The sequence below is a fragment of the Patella vulgata genome, chromosome 1 (genome assembly GCF_932274485.2).
Source record: "Patella vulgata chromosome 1, xgPatVulg1.2, whole genome shotgun sequence".
Classification (NCBI taxonomy): domain Eukaryota; kingdom Metazoa; phylum Mollusca; class Gastropoda; family Patellidae; genus Patella; species Patella vulgata.
In genome coordinates, this window is record NC_065879.2 from 10,121,389 (window position 1) to 10,147,040 (window position 25,652).

The 25,652-nt window shown below is 38.3% G+C and overlaps 1 protein-coding gene across 1 annotated transcript in view; it reads left to right on the plus strand.

Annotated features, from left to right (window-relative positions):
- The first annotated feature begins 413 nt into the window (after positions 1–413).
- The window catches only part of LOC126814481 (deleted in malignant brain tumors 1 protein), a 32,597-nt gene continuing 7,358 nt past the window's right edge, over positions 414–25,652 (plus strand). The window contains exons 1-23 of the mRNA XM_050539634.1: positions 414–1,120; positions 2,648–2,807; positions 3,664–3,827; positions 4,691–4,847; positions 6,041–6,213; positions 7,069–7,231; positions 9,464–9,633; positions 10,298–10,454; positions 10,804–10,973; positions 11,718–11,871; positions 12,814–12,986; positions 13,770–13,917; positions 14,673–14,848; positions 15,422–15,629; positions 16,564–16,733; positions 17,423–17,659; positions 18,529–18,697; positions 19,190–19,317; positions 20,168–20,324; positions 20,888–20,997; positions 22,399–22,530; positions 23,522–23,716; positions 24,858–25,100. Coding sequence (XP_050395591.1) covers positions 934–1,120; positions 2,648–2,807; positions 3,664–3,827; positions 4,691–4,847; positions 6,041–6,213; positions 7,069–7,231; positions 9,464–9,633; positions 10,298–10,454; positions 10,804–10,973; positions 11,718–11,871; positions 12,814–12,986; positions 13,770–13,917; positions 14,673–14,848; positions 15,422–15,629; positions 16,564–16,733; positions 17,423–17,659; positions 18,529–18,697; positions 19,190–19,317; positions 20,168–20,324; positions 20,888–20,997; positions 22,399–22,530; positions 23,522–23,716; positions 24,858–25,100 — 3,901 coding nt within the window. The 5' untranslated portion in view covers positions 414–933. The remainder of the gene's footprint in view (positions 1,121–2,647; positions 2,808–3,663; positions 3,828–4,690; positions 4,848–6,040; positions 6,214–7,068; positions 7,232–9,463; positions 9,634–10,297; positions 10,455–10,803; positions 10,974–11,717; positions 11,872–12,813; positions 12,987–13,769; positions 13,918–14,672; positions 14,849–15,421; positions 15,630–16,563; positions 16,734–17,422; positions 17,660–18,528; positions 18,698–19,189; positions 19,318–20,167; positions 20,325–20,887; positions 20,998–22,398; positions 22,531–23,521; positions 23,717–24,857; positions 25,101–25,652) is intronic.

Here is a 25,652-nt window from a genome sequence, read left to right on the forward strand (position 1 = left end):
TCGCCCCCCAAAATTGTTTAGAGGCTAATTGGGTTGTGGCTGTGCTACAGACTATAAATGCCATATGATGGAGCTAACAGATGCCAGGGGTTTCAGGGACTGCCAAGAGTTGACATCTGTATATATTGTACTGTTTCCTGTTATTCTAGAGGTGAGCCACGGTGAGCAAGACGTTGGCTAGCGAACAGGAAGGTCTGCTTTTGATCTCTAATTTGACCGAGAACGTTCAGTGGGATTTTCCAGCAGGGGTTCTCCCTAGTCAGTGATGGGAAGGACTAACGTATAGTCGTTCGGATAGGATGGAAAACAGGGATCCCTTATACACATTGGCGTAGCGGTTGCAATTCTATATAAGAGTAGAACTTTGTGCAGTTGTCTGGGCTAAATTTCCCTCGCGTCGTTCATTATTAGCCCAGTCGGTGCAGCACAATAGGACGTTAAACCCCAATTTATTTCAATCATTTTAGTATATAGGTTTAAGAATAGACATAAATTAAAACCAAGTATGTTCAAACAGGCGTGGGGGGTTGGATGGCCGTATGGTTAGCACGTGCCCGCTGTATCGTGAGACCTGTTATTGAGTCAGCTGACGTGGTTTGGAATCCCCAGTTGTACGTGACAAGGAGTAGGGTTGCCTGTCCAACCTCGTGGGTTTTCTCCGGGTCCTCCAGTTTCCTCCCACTGTTAAATACCCCTGCGCGCAAGCGAATTGTTGAAATAAAATTAAACCATATGTTAGTCCCGAAATGATCTAGTCTGTGTCGAGTGGACGTTAAACCCCATTTCTCTCTCTTTCAAATAAGCGTAACGGCTGTGACCTCCAATATTTCAGCTCGTTCGTTCGCCCACTTCCTCCTATAGACTGACATCGTAAACAAGTATTTCCTAAGAAACTTGCCAGAGGAAACCGCAAAAATAGGCTTGGTCCAACTTATGTATTTCAGCACCATACCGGTACCACTAAATAATGGTTATTTTACGTCCGCACTTAATTTACCCATGTGGTTAGATGATGTTAACTGTAACGGTAGTGAGAAGAATTTAGATGATTGTAAATTTAAACCTTGGGGTTTTAATAATTGTGAAGTTGGAGAAACTGCTGGTGTAATGTGTCTACCAAGTAAGTGTTCATCATTGATTTGTTTTCATTTAAAGCTACAGTGTTGTGTGTGTTAGGAGAATTCTCCCGTCAAAAGGCAAAACCTAGTAACTCACTTTTTTATCAAAATTGAGTTAGGGCCAAATTTGTAGTTACTAGGGTATGTGTTTCCTGTTGTTGTACTAGATATTCCAGTCTTTTGATTTTGTAAGCAGTTACACCCATGACACAACCTAGCAACTTCCTTCATTGGCCTGTATACCACAACAAAACCTATTAACTCAATAGTCAAATCAATGGATGAGCTGGCGTTTAATATTCATTCATTACGTTTCCCTTTGTTTTCTCAAAATAAGACAAAAGTGAGTTACTAGGTTTTGCCTTTTGACTGGAGTATTGGTGTGTTTAAGATACATTATGGGAGATTAGATAAAGAGCTGGAAGTTCTCACTATAATAGTTAAAACTAGATAATATAAAGGGGATTTACTGAAAATTTCAGTCAAATTGATCCACTCTTAACCGAGAATTTAGCGATTGAATGTTTGGTCTATCCTCGATCATCATTACTAAAATGGGTACGATAAAAACATAGTCTCAATTATCCATTTCATGATTAAACCAAGCAAATCGGCCCCTAATCCAGAAAAAATCATCGCAGGCTAGCAATGACATCGAGAGTTGATTATGGTCTGGATAAGTTAATTAATGTCTAATTAATAATTAAGATAACATTTTAGGCCTAAACAAAGACCTACAATAGGGTAGATAATCCTATGGTTGTGTGTGTCTACGGGTAGATGATCTTACAACTGTAATATAAAACTAAGATTGTGTGTGTTGGAGAATGATCTCACAATTGTAGTGTTTGCGAATATAAAACTAAGATTGTATGATTTTAGTGAATATGATCAGACGAAAATGTATATTATGTGATCCTCTCAACGAAACATTGTCAGCCATGTGGACTCGTCAAACTAGAAGTGACATCATGACTACCTGACAAGAGTGTTCCCGAAGCGTAAATTATCAATCCATTTTATTCTATTGATATTTCAGATGTAACGAATCTTACTGTACACGTTCTATTTCAGATGTAACGAATCCTACTGTACACGTTCTATTTCAGATGTAACGAATCCTACTGTACACGTTCTATTTCAGATGTACCGAATCTTACTGTACACGTTCTATTTCAGATGTACCGAATCTTACTGTACACGTTCTATTTCAGATGTACCGAATCTTACTGTACACGTTCTATTTCAGATGTACCGAATCTTACTGTACATGTTCTATTTCAGATGTACCGAATCTTACTGTACACGTTCTATTTCAGATGTACCGAATCTTACTGTACACGTTCTATTTCAGATGTACCGAATCTTACTGTACACGTTCTATTTCAGATGTAACGAATCCTACTGTACACGTTCTATTTCAGATGTAACAAATCCTACTGTACACATTCTATTTCAGATGTAACGAATCCTACTGTACAAGTTCTATTTCAGATGTAACAAATCCTACTGTACACATTCTATTTCAGATGTAACGAATCCTACTGTACAAGTTCGTTTAAAGAATGGATTGACACGTTACCAGGGTAGAGTGGAGGTTTTCTATAATGGTATATGGGGTTCTATCTGTGATGATTCTTTTGATTCACGTGATGCTGTAGTTGTCTGTAAGATGTTGGGGTTTGGAGCGTAAGTAATAATAAATATATGACACCCTGCACAAAAACTAATTTTGAAAAAGCTTAAAAGGACATTTAAATGACCTACGTATGTGTTGTCAAATTATGAACAATTATGTAGAATAAAAGCATGGACAATACATATCTTTTAACCAAGAACTGGTTGCATATGCTCGGTAAACATTTGCCTGATACAGAGACGAGGTACTAGGAATCCTCGTATTTAAGCCCTGCTGTTAATAAGCCCATGGGCTAAATAACGAGTTTAAATTTCGAATTTCGAGTGGTTTCCCTTTTAAATTTTCAAACCACATGTGAACTACAGGCTACTAGATGTTCTCCAGTCACATTCCTGCCTTGTACTGCCAGGTGAGGACCAACTCTGTGACGACCCGTTCGAGAATTCCAGTTCAGACAAGGACATTGATGGGTAACGGATGCTCACCATACTAGTAAAAGCCAGCCTTGAGATCTGTTTGTCGTTTTTTTCTCTTTTCGAATTTAAGCCCTGGGCTTAATTTCAGAATTAATGTTTCATCACTGACATGGTCAAATTCGAAATTTAGCCCAGGGCTTAAATACGAGAATTCACGGTTCTACTGTTGAAACGTCACTAGTATAATTTCTATAATAATAATTTTCACTTATCATATAATAATTGTTAATAACCATGATATAATATTCAAATTATTGTTATTATAGTATAGAAATTATTATAGCATCAATTATTATAGCATCAAGTAATAAGTAGTTCAGATATTTTTTGGACCAGATATAACACTCAGCTGGCATAAACACAATATTTTGATCAGCGAGTTCTTGGCGTCTGATGCACCGAACTGTAGGTATCCTACACATTTTTACAGACAAGCAACTTTAAGAAGTTTTTCTGGTAGTACAAGAGGTCCTATTTGGCTTGATGATGTTAATTGTGATGGTACCGAGACATCTATAGCTGATTGTGATTTTAAAGGTTGGGGAGAAACTAATTGTGATCATAGTGAAGACGTGGCTATTGTTTGTACTGATCGTAAGTTTTTATATCATGTTCCTTTTATGTTGTTTTTATGTTTAGTAATTTGGACATAATCAAATAACACACTTTATATGGGTAACAATTGGTTTATGTGAAATGAAATGGAGTTTAACGTTCTACGATTCTGCTCCTATACTGGGCTAATAAAGACGGGCACACGCCATACAGTGTGCTATGAGGGAAATTTTGCCTGGGCAATGGCACTATGGCGTACTCTTGTATCGAATTCCAACTGCCAAGAGATCTTTTACGTACATGCCAATTTATACACAGAGCCTCGGTTTTAAGTCCCATCCGAACGACTAGACAGCTGTCCTTGTCAGGTCCTCCGTCCTGCATGACTGACAAGGGGGAAACCACGTTGGAAAATTATGGTTTATGTCAACCATGTCGTATTTTATATCCAGTGTTATTATTTGTCGTTCAGACGGGATAAAAGAAAGCATACACCTGTGTACATACTGACAACCATGAAAGATCGAAGAATATAGGGGAGAGGGGTGGGTGGCAGAACGCCGCTGTTCGTTCAAAATCTTCTCACCTCCAGGAATTACAATATGTTAGTGTCAAAATGACAAAACTATTTGAGTGGCAAGACATTTTTAAGAGAGTTTTATGTAACAAAATTTATCGTACCTGATCTCCCTAAAAAAGAAGCAGGTCTCCCGGTAACGAGGTTCGTATTAATGTGAAAATATTTACATACCTATCTTTCAGTGTATTTGTTCATCACATTATTTGCATTTTATTGCTTCTGTCCACTTTCAGTTGGAGCCACGGGGGCTCGGTGAGTAAGATGTTTGCTCACTGGCCTGGAGGACATTAGGCCGTTAAACCCCAATTCATTTCACTTTCAGCTGTTATTCCGAAGATTGTCGCCAGATTATCCAATGGGCCGTCATCCATGGAAGGAAGATTAGAAGTTTTACACAATAATCAATGGGGCACTGTCTGTGATACAAACTTTACCAATGCCGAAGCTGAAGTAGTCTGTAGATCTCTTGGATTCCCCACGTAAGAATATAATATTCATACTAGGACCGCACATTTTTTATAAGATCTAGTGTGACCATATCGAATGTTAATACATTTCAATGAATAGTATTTATAATAGGTCCGCACACTAAGATCTAGTGTGACCATATCGAATGTTAATACAATTCAATGAATAGTATTTATAATAGATCCGCACACTAAGATCTAGTGTGGCCATATCGAATGTTAATACAATTCAATGAATATTATTTATAATAGATCCGCACACTAAGATCTAGTGTGGCCATATCGAATGTTAATACAATTCAATGAATATTATTCATAGGGCCGCACACTAAAATCTAGTGTGACCATATGGAATGTTAATATACAATTCAGTGAATAGTATTTATACTATTTAGCGTGATCATATCGTATGTAAATACAGTTCAGTGAATAGTATTCATAATGGGCCGCACACTAAAATCTAGTGTGACCATATCCAATATTAATACAATTCAGTAAATAGTATTCAGAATAGGGCCTCACACCAAGATCTAGCATGACAATATCGAATGTTAATTTGGCTGTTTGAATATTGTAATAGTTAGTGTAGGAGAACTGCACCACACATAAATAAACATAGAAGACAAGCCTAAAAACACGGACATTTAAAGTAAAATACAATAAAAGCACTAGCAAGTGGATCAGTCGTGGGTGGGCATGATTGACATACTATATTTCAATATTCAATTCAATTCTCCTTTATATTCCTTTATATGTTATTTTAATTTAATTTATTTCATTAAATTATTAGAAGTAGATATTTCATAGTAGTTTTTACAACAAGAGGCATAAATAAACTATTCAGTTGTCCGTATTTTGATAAGCCCTGGGTCCTGTTTCTCGAAATCTTAACTAAAGATAAAATCCAAATTTTAGTAGATACTTCAATTTTGATCAGTCTATTATTATCCAATCAAATTACTTGGATTTGGATTTTATCTTAGTTAAAATTTTGTGAAACAGGCTCTGGTCTGAATAATGCCAGCATATTTTGAAATGATGAACCGGTATATCGAAGAGACAAAATGGTAGAACCGTTTTTTACCCAAAAGATGTTGAATTTAGACAGCTTGGTGACAGGAGACATTGCTTCGGTGCCTTCCATTAGTGAAAGAACAACATATCCTTTGATTTTCATAAAATTAACATTTTTATTCCATCAATAGAGCGTTTGCTACGGGTTACAATAATTCTAAATATGGCGAAGGATTTGGTGTCGTCTGGTTGAATGGTATTTCCTGTACTGGTGTAGAACGCACCCTGGGTCAATGTGATGTTGGACAGTTTGGTGGAAGTACATGTGATCACAGTCATGAAGCTGGTGTTCGGTGTTACACTCGTAAGTAGAAATGTTGTCAATATAAACAGAGGGGTAAGTTCGGGTGTATTTTTAATTAATTAAGAGAAAAACTGTCTATTTATAACTCGCACTACATTCGTACATGAAATAAGGGTAAATATGCTAATAAGTAGGGTTTTAATCAGTAGAAATAGAATGGTAGGTTCAGGTGTTAGGCAAGTAAGCAGAGTTGTCGAAATAGAATGGTAAGTTCGGGTGTTACACTAGTACAGCAGCTGTCAGTAGAAAATGAAATGAAATGAAATGGGGTTTAACATCCTACTGTTCTGCTCCGAACTGGGCTAATGAAGATGGGCATACGCTATACAGTGTGCTATGAGGGAAATTTTGTCCGGACATCGGCACTACAGCCTACTCTTATATCAAATTCTATCTGTCAAGGGATCTTTTACGTGCACACCAATGTGTACACAGGACCTCGGTTTTCCTTTCCATCCGAACTGCTAGAAAGCTGTCTGTCCTGCATCACTGACAAGGGGGAACCACGCCGAAAAATCTGGACGAACTTTCTCGGCCAATGCAGGGATCAAACACCCGACCTCTAGGCTAGCGAGCCAACGTCTTACCCTCTTAGTCACCATGATCCCCCAGTAGAAAATGAATGGTAGGTTCGTAATTTATTCGGATTCCTGTGCATGAAATAATGACAGCTCCATTTTGTATGTCTGTTGACCACAGTAGGTCATCTATTAAAGCTGTAAGTTTAATCCCACATATCCTTATCAACACTCATCCCGCGGACACTAAGTGACAAACAGTAGTTAATCCCTATTTCATTTCATTTTGTCCCCGTTTGATTATTCTTAGATATTTGTTTTTGTTTTATTTATTCAGCAAGTCAAATCAAGACTAAATACCCTATAAGATTAGTGGGAGGTAACTCTGCGAATGAAGGAAGAGTTGAGATCAGTAGAAATGGCGTATGGGGTACTATATGTGATGATAATTGGAACGTGAACAATGCTAAAGTTATCTGTAGAATGCTCAACTTAACCACGTAAGTCTAATTTTAATACTCCATTTTAAATTTAATTTAGACATGCAGAAAGTAGTACCTGAATCATGCATTATGCAAGAGCTAAATCTGCCTATAGCAGGTCTTTCTTTAGGCCTAAAATCTTATATAAACTAATAATTAACATGAAAAGACCATAATCAATAATCAACTCTTGATGACCTCTTATGTATCTGATTTTCTTTGGTTTTGAATCTAATCTGCTGTTCAACGTCCGTTGATCAACATCCGTTGATGATTAAACGCAAAACTGGATAATCCAGTAGACGTGGTACAAGGGTTAATCAGCGAACTGGATGTATGAGATGTGTTGTTGACGTTTGGGAAAGTAGGACGAGGGGAAATGTGTTGGGAGTGCTGTAAAGGGATAGTTAGATGTATTATGAATGGTTAGAGTGGCTGTGGTGTTACGGTGAAATACTATGCCGCCACCGTAACACCACAGCTTTATGATTTGTTAGACAGGAGTGATGTAATGGGTGTCAACAACTGGGTATGCTGGTACCGTCGCAACGTAGCCGTGAAATATATATTGTGGGGGGGAAGGGCGGAAACGGAAAAATATACAATGTTGACAGTATGTGCCAGGCATGAGGCTGCGCAGACCGAGCGGCAGCTCGATAGGGAGTGTGTGGGAGGGTCACCCTTTTAAATTTCAGTTTTCTGTAAGCAGTGAAAACACTATTTTGGCATTGTTTGCGGGGTTAAACCTAAAAATCACATTAATACACCTATTGCACGATATTGTGAAACTAGCTGACGAAGACAGCTCGGGCGGCGATTGTTTGACTCGGGGCTGCTCTGTCAGTATCTAACAAACGCATTTAGTTCGCGTACAACTTTTAAAAACCGAATGTCAGTATGGTATTTCTCACATAATTGGTTATCGCAAAAACAGAGTAACCTGAAAGCCAGTAATCTCGACTCAAACCTATAGTCTATAGCCCACTTACTACACTGTCACTAGGCTTCCTATATTATTGTTTGTGGACGGTTTACTACTCAGTGATAAGCCTGCGCCGCAAAAAGAGGTCTCGCCTTTTATTATTAGTATAATGACTTCCTCATGTGCGGCAGGTTAGTTTGCTTCTAAAAACACTGTTTTCCGTTCCAAAAAATACAAAAGTAATTTTCTACCAGATGACCATGGTTCTTTTCACCGAGACTACATAATTTCTCTCGGTGTAAGGATATAGCTATGGATAAGTTCATACAAGGTCAATAAATCCGCGGTCACTTCGGGTCACACTGTTGAGAAAATAAACCGATGGGTTTGTTTAGTAGCAAATCGAGCGTGAATCAACTGAGTTTGTACTGAAATATTTTTGAGTGATATGTATGAACTGTCTTCACACATTCGGTTTATAATTAGCGATACACAGGTACAGTGGCAAATGTTGTACTTCACAGACTGTTTACCTCCGAACTACCTCCGCACGAAATCTCCGATTTGGGTACTTGTTAAAAGAAAAAGAAATAGTACCTGTGCACGTGCCAGTAAAAAAAAAACTAAGAGTTCGCGCATAAAAATGCCCGAACGTACCAGGCGCCAGGTCATCAAGACTTTATTAATTATCATGACAGCGGTAACTATGACAGTCAAGGCTACAGAGATTTTAAAATAAGGTTTTCACAACTTAGAGTGAAGCAATTTGGGTGAAATTTTTATCATAATCTATTTACATCATCAAGTTTTTATCTATTATAGTGAGAACTGCCAGCTCTTTATCTAATCTCCCATAATGTATCTTTAAGTATCATTTCATTTCATACGCTCCGAAAAATGCACCTGACGATCAGCGGCATTAATTGAATGATGCTTTGTTCCATTGAATGTAACTATGTAAGGGGTATGAACTTTATACATGTATGTATTTAGAGATTGGACTTGTGATACAGTTACAAACTTGCTATAATATTTCGTTGATGTTTTGTTTAGTTCCTTTAAAGATACATTATGGGAGATTAGATAACGAGTTAGCGATTCTCACTATAATAGTTACAAACTAGATTATGTAAAGGCAATTTGCTGAAAATTTCAGTCAAATTGATCATCGAGAGTTGATTATGGTACTGATAAGTTAATTAATTTCTAATTAATGATTTAGAAAACATTTCAGTCGTAAAAAAGACTTGCAATAGGCAGATTTAGCTCTTGCATAATGTATGTTTAAACTAATGTCAAGAGTTTAATTGTTTGATATTTTATTACAGAGATAAGGTGATAGCAAGAGGTGGTGATTTTTTTCCACGTGGTAAGGGTAAGATTTGGTTAGATGAAATAGATTGTATAGGTAATGAGTCTAGTATTGATCAGTGTGGTCATAAACCATGGGGTGACTCAGATTGTCATCATGAAGAAGATGCTGGTGTAGTTTGTGGATGTAAGTATAAAGACTCTTCGTGTAATTTTAGTGCTATAGGCATCGCCTGCAAACTACAATGCATAATGAAGATTTAAGAAAACCGAAGTGACAAAAGCAAAAAGAAAAAACAAGTTATATCCTTGTATATAACTACATCATTTTGAAAGTTGAGTCTCTAATAAGAATATTAGTCTAAAAATAGTTCAATTCCCTTCAGTTTTTACAATTGAAAATTCCATCAATCTGTCCCGTTCAGTATTGTTCAATGAAATTCCACTCGACATAGACTAGGTCATTTCGATAATTTGCTTGCACGTAGGGGTGTTTAGCAGTGGGAGGAAATGGGAGGACCTTGAGAAAACCTACGAGGTTGGACAGGCAAACCTACTCCTTGTCATGTACAACCAGGGAATCGAAACCACGTCAGTTGACTTAATGAAAGATCTTATGATACAGCGTGTACGTGCTAACCATTCGGCTATCCAACCCCTGTCATAACGATTGGGTAACACGTCAGGAAATATTTCGCTATGTTTACTATCAGTCTGTATTGTAATTTGATGACATGTGCAGCTGTCGTCGTTGGTCAGATCTATCAAAATTGCCTAGATCGGGTTTAAATTTGATGTAATTGTGAACCCAAACAAAGTCATCTTTTCAGTTATGTAATTTATAATTTTAGCTGTAGAAACAACTATCTCTATTCGTTTGGTTGGTGGTCTGATCCCATCAGAAGGTCGTGTGGAGGTCTTCCATAATAATACCTGGGGTACAATGTGTGATGATGATGTTAATACACCAGAAGCTAAAGTTATATGTCGTATGGCTGGATTTGATGGGTAAATACATCTTATTGAAACTATAATCAAATGGATTTGGGAATCTCCATTTATCAATCCACTAGACATAAACTAGATCATTTCGGTACTAACATATTGTTCAATTTATTTCAATAATTCGCATGCATGTAGGGTTCTTTAGCAGTATGGTGAAACCACAGGACCCAGAGAAAACCCACGAGGTTTGACAGGCGACCCTGTTCCCTACAATTGGGGAACGCGCACGCGTTAACAATTGTCCCCACTACATAGACATTGCAAGAAATACACAACAAATATCAAATAATATGAATGAATCCGGAGGCCAGTCGTTAAAAATTGTGCTAGTATAGTTTTCAATTTTATTCAGAAATTTTGCTTTGTCGTTTGGAAAGTCTCATTTTGGAAGTGGTAGTGGACCAGTCTGGATTGATGATTTAAGTTGTTCAGGTGATGAATCGTCTATCAGTGTCTGTGCATTCCGGAAGTGGGGAACATCTAATTGTGATCACCTTGAAGATGTAGGTGTCATGTGTAAAGGTAGGTAATCTTGATATGCCGAATGATTGGAGTTGCGAAAGATTAAGCAGTGGAATTCAATTTGCTTACTAATTTATATCAACTTTTAAACAATGAATTCTGTCAAAACGTTGGCTGTTGAAGGAAAGAAAGACATCCTAAAAAAACAAATCAATGTATAAAATCCAATGAAATCGACAATGGTTGACCCAGATCAAAGGGGTTTGTTCTGTAGAATAAGTGTAAGCAATTCCACATGTCTACGACATGAAGCCAATGTTCTTTGCAGGTCTTAGAAATCATATAATGCAAATAACTGCAATTAAATTTGAAAGGAAAATGATATAACACCAATAATTAAGAGAATCATAGTCTGTCAGAAAGAACGGATCAGACTTAAATTGACGGAGCCTTAGTTTTCTTTGAAGAGCGTCCCGCCACACCCCCAAGCAAAACAACAAGAATAATAAAATGGGTAGCGCTTCGGGCCCAGTTCCTGTTCCAAAAACACTGCTGGACCAGATTGCTATCTTACAGGCCTGGAAATAATAACTGAAGTTATAGGCCTACAGAGCTTGTACCTTACATTTCAAACTTTGTGCTGGACATATGCATTACACTTATCAACAAACATACTGAAATAAACAGATCTGTGTAAGGCAAAATAACTGGTACCAGAGGGATTGCAGACAGAATCTGTGCCTGAAACTGTCTGTGACTGGTGCCTTATTTCCAGGCTAATTGCCTTCTATTTTTGTATTTTAGCCCCCGATTTGAAACTACGACTGGTTAACTCTAAAGGTTTACCCAACGGAGGTCGGGTAGAAATACAGTTGAATGGTACATGGGGAACTATCTGCGATGATTTATGGGACAATAACGCTGCAGGGGTTGTATGTGCTATGGCAGGATTCGCCAGGTAAGTGATGATATTCATTTATTATTCTTTGTTGTGGCATGAAGTGTTACTATTAATTTATTTTTCCAAATGAGTCGTTAATCCCGATTTTGAAGCACCACACTATTATTTTTACGGACGTTTTAGAATATGGTAATATTTATGTCATGTCAATGTTTGTAGTAGATTGTTGATCTAGAAATGAAATGAAATGAAATGGGATTTAACATCCGACTGTTCTGCTAATTTGCTAATGAAGACATGTGTTGATCTTGGGGGTAAGACGTTGGCTCGCTAACCTATAGGTGCCGTGGTCGATCTCTGCGTTGGACTAAAAGGTTCATCAGGATTTTCAGTGACGTATCAAAAACCTTAACAGTTGGAATTCGATATAAGAGTAGGCCGTAGCGCCGCTGTCCGGGCAAAACTTCATGCACAGACAACTGTATGGCATATGTCTGTCTTCACTAGCCTACTTGATGCAGAAAGGTAGGACGTTAAATCCCATTTCATTTCATTAAAGCGAGAATTTCATATTTTCTAAGAAAGTCAAACCATAATTATTTCTATGTCTTTTGCTCAATAGGTTATCAACTCACTATTATACGATCATAGGCATAATTTCCCACACTTAAAAATCATTGACACATTAAATAATAACACAATTACCTCCCTTGTTTTCCTATTCCCCCCCCTCCTCCCCCCCCCCCCCCCCCATGGAATAGCTATCTTCAAACAATTGAAATTCAAGTTGAAAATGATATTTTTGCCAATTTCTCAACTGGCAATAGTGAATTATAGGATTAATAGGATTATTCTTTAACAAGGTAGGACTGTTTATAGATACCATCTATTTTAAGGCTTTATTTTAATAAATTTTAAGAATATAACTTAAAAATATGAAATTTTAACTTTAACTAAACACATATCTGTGTAACACATATGCATGGTCGTCTCTTCCAGAGAAGGTGCTGTGGCAAAATCCAACTCGTTCTTTGGACAAGGGTCAGGACCAATCTTTATGGATGATACAGTATGTGATGGTACAGAATCTAGTATACTACAATGTTCAACTAAGTCTGTTGATACTGCGAACTGTGATCATAGGGAAGATGCTGGAGTTGTTTGTAAAATTGGTAAGTTAAACTTGACTTACAATGCTCTTCCTGCAGATTTAAAGATGCAATATGCAACAGCTGATACTTTCTAGTGCAGATTGTTTTTCTGACCTATTTATTCCCATGATAAACCCATAATCATCTCTCTAGAATATTGAATAGCTGAGATATTGAATGCATTATATCACTCGAGTCATATAATCTGTCAACCTTAAAAAGGAAGTCAGTCGGTAAAAGTACTGAAAATCAAGACGACATTAACATGGCAACAGTACTTGAAAATTGGCCATTTCTTGTCAAACTTTAAACACTCATAATTTCGCTCAGAATAAAGTGATTTGACTGGAATTTTTGATATAGTCATTTTACATTTTTCATCTAAAATGTAACTATTATAGCAAGAACAGCTTAGGCATAGGCAGCACATTGTAATCAAAACTACACAGTGGCCGAGAAATCAGTGATTCAATCTCGGGAGTTTTCCAGCATGGTTTCCCCCCTTGTCAGTGGTGCAGAAAGGAGAGTCCACAAGGAACTAATTGTCTACTCGTTTGGATGATACAAAAAACCGAGACCTAGGTACACTTGGCGTGAACTTAAAAGGATCATTGACAGCTGGTGCTCAAAATAAGAGTGGGCTTTTGCGCAATTGCTCGGGCAAAATAGAACACTGCATAGCGTTTGATCGTAAATTCAGAAGAGTGCTACGTTAAACCCATTTTCATTTTATAAGTATCACTATGGTGGAAATGGAGAGTCAAATTTTTCAAGAAATGTAAACTGTTAAATCTTCTTTTTCAGTTGACATACAGGTGCGATTAGCAAATTCTCAAGATCCAAATCAAGGTCGTTTAGAGATTTACCATAATAATACCTGGGGTACTGTCTGCGATGATCATTTTACCAATGCAGCAGCTGTTGTGGCTTGTAAAATGATGGGAAAACCATAGTAAGTTGCATATTCGGTTTAACTCCTTACATTTCTGCCTCAGCCCAGCTATTATCTGCCATACAGTGTGTCGTGGGAGTCATTTTGTCCGGACAATTAGATGTCAGCTGTCACGGGATCTTGTTTTTTTGTCCCATCAGAACAACTTTACACTCTTTCCAGGCCCTCCGACCTGTATCACTGATAGTGCTGAAAAAAACAGTGAAAACCTTTTCATAAAATACTGGAGCTCAATATTTTAGTCAATAACTGGTGATTACCATCCTCGGTATACCCAGTGGTCTCATTCCGCCCCCACTCCACTAACCCCTGAATTCATCCATAGGGAGACACGTATTCAAATTATCTGCCCTTGATGACTGTGCTATTTTTATCAACCAATCAAAGAAAATCATTAAATACAAAGGAAGTAGGCAAAGGGAGGTAACTTTCATATTATTGCAACAAACAAGCAGCCATATTATTGTGAACTGTAATCAATGAGGCTAAGACTGGTTTTTAAACTGTTTTTGATTGGTTCGTTAAATCAAGCTTCAATCAAGGGCAGATAATTTGTATATGTGAATACCCCATGGATGAACGCAGGATGTAGTGGAGTAGCACGGAATGAGACCACTTGGGATACCAAGGATGGGTGATTATAAGACATAGTTGACTTCTGGACCTACGCCTGGAAAGACAAGCACTGGGGACAAGTAGTAAAGGGATTTGATTATCTAACATGTGACTAATATTGATCTTCTATCTTTATAAAGCACTGGAGCTCACACAGTAACTAAAGGAACTTTTGGTTCTGGTACTGGCAAGATTTGGCTGGATAACGTCGTGTGTTTCGGCAAGGAATCAACTCTAGATGATTGTAGTCATAACCACTGGGGTGTCAATAATTGTCATCACCGTGAAGATATTGGAATTATTTGTACAAATAATGGTAAGCGGAATGTTTTTGGATTAAATATTCTAAAATATATGTATGATATATTGTATATTGGATTATTTTCGTAAAACATTCTAAAATATATATGATATATACTCTTCAAAAAATGTAGGGGGATATTGAAATGCAAATACCTATGTAGGTTGTGTTATGATAAATAGTGATGGACATTTGACATGCTTTGAGAGTATGTTCACAGATGAAGAACTTATCGCCCCAACAGAACCACTGAGCTGCACATGCGACACGCAATAGCGCCATACACATGGGAGGGGTTCATTGTCAAATTTGACACTTCAAGGAAGGGTTGATGAAAACTGCCGCATGCTGGTTTATCTATCCATGTTTGCTTTCCTATCGGTTCTTGCATAAGATTTACTGTTTAGCGTATCTTTGCTTTAGGGTGTTACGTTTAGTGTGTTACGTTTATGTTCATGTGTAAGCAATTGGCCTGTTATTAACATACACTGGTTACCTCTAGTAAAAACAGCAGTGCATTTCTGCTGTTTTGTATTGTTTCTGAATATCCCCTACTTTTTTTGAAGAGTATATTTTGGTATTTTACAGACAAGCCAACACAACCACCATCAGTAGTGACAAAAGCACCAATTAAAACTGTTTCTCCAGTGTTTGTACGTTTAGCTGGCGGTGATCAGTATAAAATAAATGAAGGCAGGGTAGAGGTCTTTTATAACAATCAATGGGGAACAGTTTGTGACAATCAATGGACTGCTGCTGATGCTGCTGTCATATGTGGCATGTTAGGTTTTGACAGGTATTATTATTAAATAACTTTTGTTAAATTATTTCCGTAGCCATGGTGCTCAACGAAGAGTTCCCAGGTTTTGATCGATGTATTGGCCGGAATGACTCAAACAAACACTGCATTTGGTATTAGTGTTTCTAGCCCTGAGTGGGTATCGTGTGAGAAAAATTAAAAACATAAAATAAATTGGTTGTTCTTCTCAAAAGCTCGCGCCTTCAAATTTTAATGGGCTATAATATCAATAAAACCCTGAACTAAAATTTAAATGGTTTGGCCTTAGTAGAAACAGAAGGGACTAACCCACAGTGACTCATTTCCGGTATCCCAAGTGGTATCGTTCCGTTCCATTCTATTCCACTAACCTCTGGGTCCATGAAACCAAATTATCTGCCTTTGATTCTACAACCCAATCAAAAACAGTTTTATCATCATTGTTTACGTTCACCTAAATAATCTTAGCTGCAATAAAATACGAGTTACTTCCCTTCGCCCAGTCGATTGGTCAATAAAAATAGCATAATAAGGATAATTTGACTAGGGGGGTTGGAATGGCCTTGTGGTTTAGAGTGCCACGCTTCGACTTCTAGCTGGCAGGTCACCTCTGGCTTGCGATTGTAGTTTCGATCCCTGGTGTGAGCGTATGTGGCTTGGAGATAGGGGCGCCTTCTCAACCTCGTGGGTTTACTCCATGTACTCTGGTTTCCTCCCACAGGAAAAACCCCTGCGCATGCGCTAAGATAATAAAAATGAAAAAAAAGACTTGTCTGCGATATCACCTTGGGTGGAAGCGGACGTTAAACACTAAGAAGAAGAAGATAATTTGACTGTGTATCTTCTCCGTAGATAGACCCAGAGGTTAGTGGAGTAGAACGGAATGACACCACTGCGGATATCAAGAATGAATGTGACTCTGAAGTATAAATGTTTGCTTTCTATTTTAAAGGTCTAATGCTAAAGCTTTTGGTGCAGCGTATTATGGTATGGGATCGGGTAGAATTTGGATAGGTGGTGCTGGATGTACTGGTACAGAATCATCAATAAGTAACTGCCCGGTGCAATGGGGAGGTTTTGGTTGTGGTCATAACAGGGATGCTGGTGTCTCCTGTCCAACTAGTAAGTAACTACAGTGACCTCATAGTATTAATTTATGAATTTTAACAATGCCATTTCCCAGTTTATATATAGTGGAATTTTCGACAAAAAGCCATATGTGTTAAATAATTAAATTAAAATTTGTTTAAATTTCGGTAATTCTCCTACTGTGTTTTTTAATCATTGATCCTTTATTTACCAATATTTTAAAAAGGGTTGCCTATATTGGAGTGGGTCTGTCTGATTAAAATACAGATCTTATATTTCGTTTGGGGTTTTTTTTATACTTTCGATGGCCTCCATTACATGAAGATCTGACCAATTGTAGTTGGGGTTGTGTCAGGGGTCATACGAGCGGCTTTTGATCCTATGACGTCAGACTTTTGATTAACCAATCAGCGTTGATATTTCTAGTAGGATACCCACATTTCCCTACATTGCATGCCAAGAACTCGCTACAAAAGAACGTTGAATATAATCCCTCACATCAACCAGAACGCGGGTTATATAACAACTCTTCCAGATCCTGATGTAGTAAAGACAAGTAAAACGTAATTTTGAACTATAAAAAAATGAAATGATGTGTTATCTGTGTTTTAATCAGATTGGCGGAATGGTCAATAGTGAACTTACTTGTGGTCTCCTATATCTTTATTAATAGAACAAATATTGTACCCGATTGTTTAACAACAAAATTATATTTTCTTCAGCTGGTCATCCCAACGACTTTTTGCTCTTCACGGATTCAAACCTTCAAAAGATATTCCGAATGGACTTAAAAACGAAGAGTTACGTTACACTGCCTCTTACAAGCCATGACAACCCCTTCGCTATAGATTATGATCCAGTTGAAGCCAACGTTTATTGGACCGATGTCGGAAGTAAACAGCTATGGCGTGCCAGTATAGATGGAACTTCTGAAAAACTTATTCTGCAACTGAATAATAGTACGAATGTTTAAATCTAATATTGAAGTTTTAATACATTCTAAATATTTTTTAATGGAAATGAAATGGGGTTTAATGTCCTACTGTTCTCTCCCGACTGGGCTAATGAAGAGGGGTCATAAAGTGTGCTATGAGGGAAATTTTGCCCAGGTAGCGGCACCTTGGCCTACTCTTATATCGAATTTCAGCTGTCAGAGAATCTTTTATGCGCGCCAATGTATACACGGGACCTCAGGGTTTCATTCCATCCGAACGACTAGACAGCTGTCCTTGCCAGACCCTCCGTCCTGCATCATTGACAAGGCGAAACCCGATGAACTTTCTCGGCCAATGCAGGGATCGAACACGCGACCTCTAGACTGCGAGCCAGCGTCTTACCCGCTTACCCACCGTGCTCCCGTTTAACTGACTGCGAGCCAGCGTCTTACCCGCTTACCCACCGTGCTCCCGTTTAACTGAACATATTATATATATAAATTAAATAAGGAAGACGCTTTGTTCTAACAGCCAGTACAGATTTAACAAGTATGGCAATTACATAGTAGACTATTGTAAATACAATGGGTTTATTGTTCTGCTTGTCTGCACCAGTCCTTCTAGGGTGCTTAGATGGCCGAATGGTTAGCGTGTGCGCGTTGCATCATATGGTCTATCATTGAGTCAACTGGCAGGGTTTCGATTCCCCGGTTGTACGTGACAAGGAGTAGGGTCACCTGTCCAACCTCGTGGGTTTCTCTGAGTGCTTCGGTTTCCTCCCACTGCTAAAGACCCTAGAGTGCAAGCGAATTATTGAAATAAAATTAGATCATTTGACCACCCAACCCCAAACATTTTATAAAATGTAATCAAATGAATATGTTTATTTTCAGATTCCATAACGGATGGTATTGCTGTGGACATGGTCAATCGTCTGCTCTTTTATTCAGACACAGGATATGATGTCATAGCATTAATGACGCTAGATGGTTTTGAACACAAATCAGTTGTGACATCCGGACTTGATGAGCCCAGGTCTATTGTTTTAGATACATTGAAAGGGTATGTCCATTATAAATTGAAAAGTTAGTAAAAATATTTTCCATAATAATGATGAATCATATTAAAATCAGACATTTTTAATACAAAGAGGTGTACATCCAGGTTCTCGCTGTTAAGTATTGATGGAGAATCCCTTTGAGCTTGTATCGATCTTTACTCGCTGCCCGTTTACGCAAGTACAAGCTTACGAGGGCTGGCTGAAGTTCTAAGCCTATCTGTGAAAGACGTTTACAAAGTTGATGATTTCCATTTATTTTTCTACATAGTCTTCTTCAAGGTGTACACACTTTTGCCACCCTAAAAATGCCGTTCATTTTGGTTGGCGTATTTCTTGCGATAAAAAATGTTTTATGGAGGGTTTAAAGCAAATTTTTGATTAATTAGTTTGAATATGTTTTTAGTACATATATATCATTAAATCACACAGTTGTACGTGGAAGGACATCTTTAATTAAAGTATATTTCATTTTTAAGCATTTTTTTTTTATATAGAATTATGTATTGGACTGATTGGGGAAAACATGCTAAGATAATGACTGCTAATTACGACGGGACTGGAATGAAACCGGTTGTTAATACAGATTTACTATACCCAAATGGTATAGCTCTAGATATTACTGGTAAGTTTTTCTTCTTCTTAGGTGAGCGATTGGTCTAACGCGTGCGCTATAGATCATAAGGTCTATCATTAGGTCATTTGGCGTGGTTTCGACCCCACGTTGGTACGTGTCATGGAGTCATGTTGCACGCCAACATTGTTTATTTTATCCAGGTCTTCTGGTTTCCTCCCACTGCCAAAGACCCCTACCCGCGATTAGTCTAACGTGTGCGCTTTAGATCATAAGGTCTGTCATTAGGTCAATTGGTGTGGATTTAATCCCACTTTATACTCCCCAAGGAGTCATGTTTCATACCAACCTTGTATGTTTTATCCCGGTCTTCCGGTTTCCTCCCACTGCTAAAGACCCGTACCTGCAAGCAAGTTACTGAAATAAAATTGAACCATTGAATCGATTCTCCGGTTGTACGTGACAAGGAGTAGGGTCGCCTGTCCAACCTCGTGGGTTTTCTCCAGGTTCTCCGGTTTCCTCCCACTGCTAAAGACCCCATCGCGCCAGCAAATTATTGAAATAAAAGTGAACCATATGTTAGTCCCGAAATGACCTGGTTTGTGTCCAGTGGACGTTAAGGCCCATCTCTCTCTCTCTCTGATCTGTTGTCCTTCCGTGTACCACCAACACTGCAACTGACAAATGTTTGCCTACCCCATGCAAGTGTGTGAGCCAATGAAAGCCTACAGTACAAATAATCACAATGAGTGTCACCAATCACTTGGCTCTTTACCCTAGCAACAGACAAAGGAGTATAAGGGTTGCAATTGTTTTTTGAAATACATAAAAAAAAAACAAGAACTAAATCGAGGAGCTGGCATTAAGGTGGGAAATTTTTCATATTGTATTTTATTTGAAGGTGGTAAACTATACTGGACTGATGGTGGTTTAGCTAGAATAGAAGTTGTTAATTTAGATGGATCTAATCGGCAACAGTTAATGTATAAACGTGGAGCTCATCCAATGGGTCTAGTTCTATATAACAATATACTATACTATACTGACTGGACAACCATGTAAGATTTTTTTTTACTATTTAGTTTAATGTTTATTTAAACATACATTATACTAGAGCTAAATTTGCCTGGTGCAGGTCTTTCTTTAGGCCTGGGGGGTTGGATGGCTGAATGGTTAGCATGCGCGCGCTGTATCATAAAAGTCTGTCATTGAGTCGACTGGCGTGGTTTCGAATCCCCGGTTGTACGTGACAAGGAGTAGGGTCGCATGTCCAACCTCGTGGGTTTTCTCCGGGTCCTCCGGTTTCCTCCCACTGCAAAAGACCCCTATGCGTAAGCGAATTGTTAGAATAAAAATAAACCATGTTAGTCCCGAAATGACCTAGTTTGTGTCGAGTGGACCTTAAACCCCATTTCTCTCTCTCTCTTTCTTTAGGCCTGAAATGTTATCTAACTTATTAATTAGACATTTATTAACGTATCCAGACCATAATCAACTCTCGATGGCATCGCTAGCCTGCGATATTTACTGGATTAGAACCCGGTCTGCTGCTTCTGATTAAATAAAAAAATGGATAATCGAGACTGTTGATCAAACTTTATCGATTTAAACTAATTTGCAGGTCTGTAATGCAGGTGAATATAGATGGTAGTAATGCAACTACAGCAGGTCCTTCAGGTTTTGGTAGATTAGGTGATATCCATGTACATGTTAATGGTGCTGGACAAACAGGTTGGTCATTTATTACTTGTCAAAAACAGCAATACATAACAATTATCAGTTGTCGAAATTGCATCAATATTTAGGCAACTGAAAAATCATTTGTTTAATCTTTCAATCTGATTAAAATACAGATCTTTATTTTGTTTCGTTTTTTTATACTTTCGATGGCTTCCACTACGTAAAGATCTGTCCAGTTGTAATGGGAGGTCGCGTCAGAGGTCATACGGGTGACTTTTGATCCTATGACGTCAGACATTGATTAACCAATATTATTAGCGTTGACGTTTCTAGTAGTTTACCCAAAGTTCCGTGCACCTCACGCCAAAAACAGGCTGTAACAGACCGTTTCATTAGCTAATGCCTCACATTATCCAGAACGTGGGTTATATAACAACTCTTCCAGATCCTAGTGTAGTAAAGACAAATAAAACGAAATTTTGAACTATATAAAAAACAAACTGAAATAGGATCTGTGTTTTAATCAGAATGTTTAACCTTTATATTAATATCAAATTTCTCACGGATTAATCCACGCTGATATGTACTCAGATTGATTATTTAACATAATTATTATTATAATTAAGAAAACTAAATCAAAATAACAACGCTAGATAATGTCCCAACTTGGATTCAGTCAGATTTAAAACGGGCCTACCAACAAAATTTTGGCGTGCTTATTTTGTAGCTTGACACAAACTAGGTCATTTCGGGACTAACATATGGTTCAATTTTGTTTCAACAATTCGCTTGCGCGTATGGGTTCTTTAGAAGTGGGAGGAACCCGGAGGACCCTAAAAAAATCACACGGACAGGCGACAGTTGTAGATGACAAAATATCAGATACTAATAAAATAGAACCTGCCATTTTTAATTTTATGTTCGTCGTGTATTAATAACGTCAATAAAAACACAGGAAAAGACAAATCGGTGCCTTATGATATAAATCCTTGATTTAGCCTGACAATGTCTGTGACTGGCAGGGGCTAAGTGAGAGGGGCGTAGTGACGAGCTTTGCGTCATGGTTTTGAGTTTTTGCACCCCCTTGAGTTTTCGCGCCCCCTCGCAAATGGCAAAAATTCACGCAGTTTCAATGCAGTTTTCAACAGAATCATAATGCTCGACCAGTGTTAAACATATTCCGTGGGTCAGATATGCTACAAATTGACTCTAGCATGTTCCACACAGTCCAATATTACTCGGTGGCAACCCCAACGGCCACTCCCTCCACTGCAAACAAATACAAATATTGTTTTGGGGGGCCCATGCAAAATCATGGGCCACCACGCCCCTGGTGACTGGTGCCTGTTTACATTCTTTCAAAATTTTGATGATTTTCGGATATGAAACGGCATAGCTTTGTTTAATTTTTATTTACATATGCAGCCTAATAATTATGTTTGGTTCTTTAAGGTACTACAGCTTGTTCTAAAAATAGAGGTGGGTGTAGTCATATATGTATACCTACTGGTAAGTCTGGAAGAAAATGTCTATGTCCTAGTGCGTCTCAAAAATTACAACCAGACGGTATTACATGTTCCCAAGGTAAATTACTTTACTTTTTTAAAAAAAAATTATAAAAGGATATACTTAACATACATTTTTTATGTTTTAATCTTCTTATAGTCCCTATTTTAATCTTCATTTAAAAATTAGGATGACGCTCGAGTGACATTTAGCGATTGGGCACACTAAAATCACAACAACCATATTGGCAAGACTTCAGAGATCTCGTATTCTTCTCAAGCATGAGTGAAATGAAATGGGATTTAACGTCCTACTGTTTCTGTTCCTACTGGAATAATGAAGATGGGCATACCACATACGATGTGTTTTGATGGCAAAATTTGCCAGGACAGCGGCGTTACGACCTTCTCTTATATCGAATTGCAACTGCTAAGGGATCTTTTACGTGGACGCCTTTGTGTAATGGAATCTCGGTTTTTTGCTCTATCCGAACGACTATATACATTTTTCCTTGCCAGGCCCGCCGTCCTACTCCATTGATAAGGAGGGTGGGGGAACCACACTGGTTCTTAGCTAACACAGGGATCAAACACTTGGCATCCAGGTCAGCAAGCCATTGTCCTTCTCACTGGGCCACCATGGATCCCTATTGATCTTTAGGACCCACAACAAGTAAAATGAATTTTAACAGAGAGAGGGTGGGGGTTTAACGTCCACTCGACACAAACTATGTCATTTCGGGACTAACACATGGTTCAATTTTATTTCGATAATTCGCTTGCACCTAGGGGTCTTTAGCAGTAGGAGGAAACCAGAGGACCTGAAGAAAACCCACGAGGTTGGACAGGCCACCTTACTCCTTGTCACGTACAACCGGGGAATTGAAACCACACCAGTTGACTTAATGACAGACCTTATGATACAGCGTGCACGCATGCGCTAACCATTCGGCCATCCAACCCCGCTATTTATCTTTGAAGACCCACAATTAAAATGAACTTTAACGTATGTGTATATATACCATTTATAAAAATACTTTGATTTCGAAATGTTGAACACTTTCTTGCAGGGCTCGGTTGCATGCCACTAACAAATCCAGATCACGGTTCGATATCTCCTGATGTCTGTACATCCAAACAAACAAATACTTGGAAAAATTGTACAGTCATGTGTGCATCAGGCTTTAGGCTGATTGGTCCATCAGTTCTACAATGTTTAGGCAACGGACAGTGGAGTAACAACAGTCAATCTATTCAATGTAGAAGTAAGTGATTAATGAGACAGAATGTATGAGAGAAAGAGAGAGAGAGAGATGGGGTTTAACGTCCACTCGACACAGACTAGGTCATTTCGGGACTAACATATGGTTTAATTTTATTTCAATAATTCGCTTGCGCGTAGGGGTGTTTAGCAGTGGGAGGAAACCGGAGGACCCGGCGAAAACCCACAAGGTTGGACAGGCTACCCTACGCCTTGTCACTTACAACCGGTGATTCGTAACCAAGCCAGTTGACTCAATGACAGGCCTTATGATACAGCGCGCACACGTGCTAACCATTCGGCCATCCAACCCCCATAAAATGTATGGAGCCGAATCGTTGCCATATATAGAGAAAATAACATGGTTAAAATGAAATGAATTGGGGTTCAATGATTAACATTTCCCACTAAAGCTAAGCAGAGCTAAGCAATTTCATTTGTCAGTGCTTTGGGACAAGATAACTTTTATTCTAACTGATGGAGAGTGTTGAAACTTAGTGTATAGTTTCACTACCAGGTACTTCAAATCTGTTGAAAATCGAGAACATCCGATGGCATCGAGAGTTGATTATGGGCTACCGCCTAAAGAAAGACCTGCTATAGGCCGATTTAGCTCTTGCATACAGCGTTGATGATTGCTTTGTTATCGATGTTGAAACACTGGGTAACCCAGCTTATTTTGTATAACTCTACAGGGGCAGATCCAAGAATTTTTGCATGAGGAGGTTTGGCAGGCTCCTTTTAATGAAATTTGACAGTTGACAATGCATGATGCCATCATTGTCTCCCATTATGTAGGCATACATACACACTGAGCTTTATAAAGGATGAAATCCAACATCCCGTTTGACGTCAATTTTTATTATGGATTAATGGGGTCACATTGTGATTCAATTTTATTGATGCAAAGCATTAATTCTGATATCACGTATATTTAAATCATTATCTCGCGCTTTGAATGCCCATCCCACCATCTGATGATAAAGGACAAAGCTCATGACCTTAACACTTTAATCGTAAAAAGTGTGGTTTTGCAATTTGTGTTATGTAGCTGAGCAGGGGTCTCCCCCTCCCACGAGGTCTGCCTCTGCTCTAGATCTACAATAAAATTGGTCTGGTTTCCTCATAACATTCTATTATTTCAGGCATGCAAGGACCGAACGTGAAATGCCCCAATGACATGTCGTTGACAGCAACCAGAGGTCAATCATTTGTAACTGCATCATGGAATATCCCATCTGCTCTTGATAGTACTGGAAATACAGCAACTGTCACTCAAAGTATGACGTCACCTGTTCAGCTATCAAGTGGTCAATATGTTGTTAATGTCATGGCTAGAGATAGTTTGGGAATGACATCAGCGTGTTCTTTTAAGATATCAGTAACAGGTAATTAAGCACTGAATACAAATACGTCATCCTTTTTATACGCCCACATTTTCATGTGGACGTATTATGCCGTCGCCCCTGTCCGTCCGGACGTCCTTCCGTCCGTCCACAATTGTTTGTGGACACTCTACAGGTCACAATTTTTATTCGATTTTGATGAAACTTGAAATATAGGTTTATCTCCAAAATATCTCGGATGCTTTCGATATTGGCATGTATCGGATCGAAACTTCATGGATTATGGCCCCTGTGTGTACGAAAAATCACGTTTTTAGCTTGTGGACACTATAGAGGTCATAATTTTTATCCGATTTAAAAAACCGTTTTATTATATCACCGTTACACCCTAAGGATGGCCGAGTTCGAATTTCTTGAAAATCGGCCCAAAATTGACAGACAAAATGGCCGCCGTTCGTTCTCAAATAGCGTAAAAATATGGTATATCAAGGTTGTGGACCCTATAGAGGTCACAATTTTTATCCGATTTTGTTGAAACTTGAAATGTAAGTTTATAACCCACAGATCTCAGTTCCTTTCGATTTTCGCGCATAT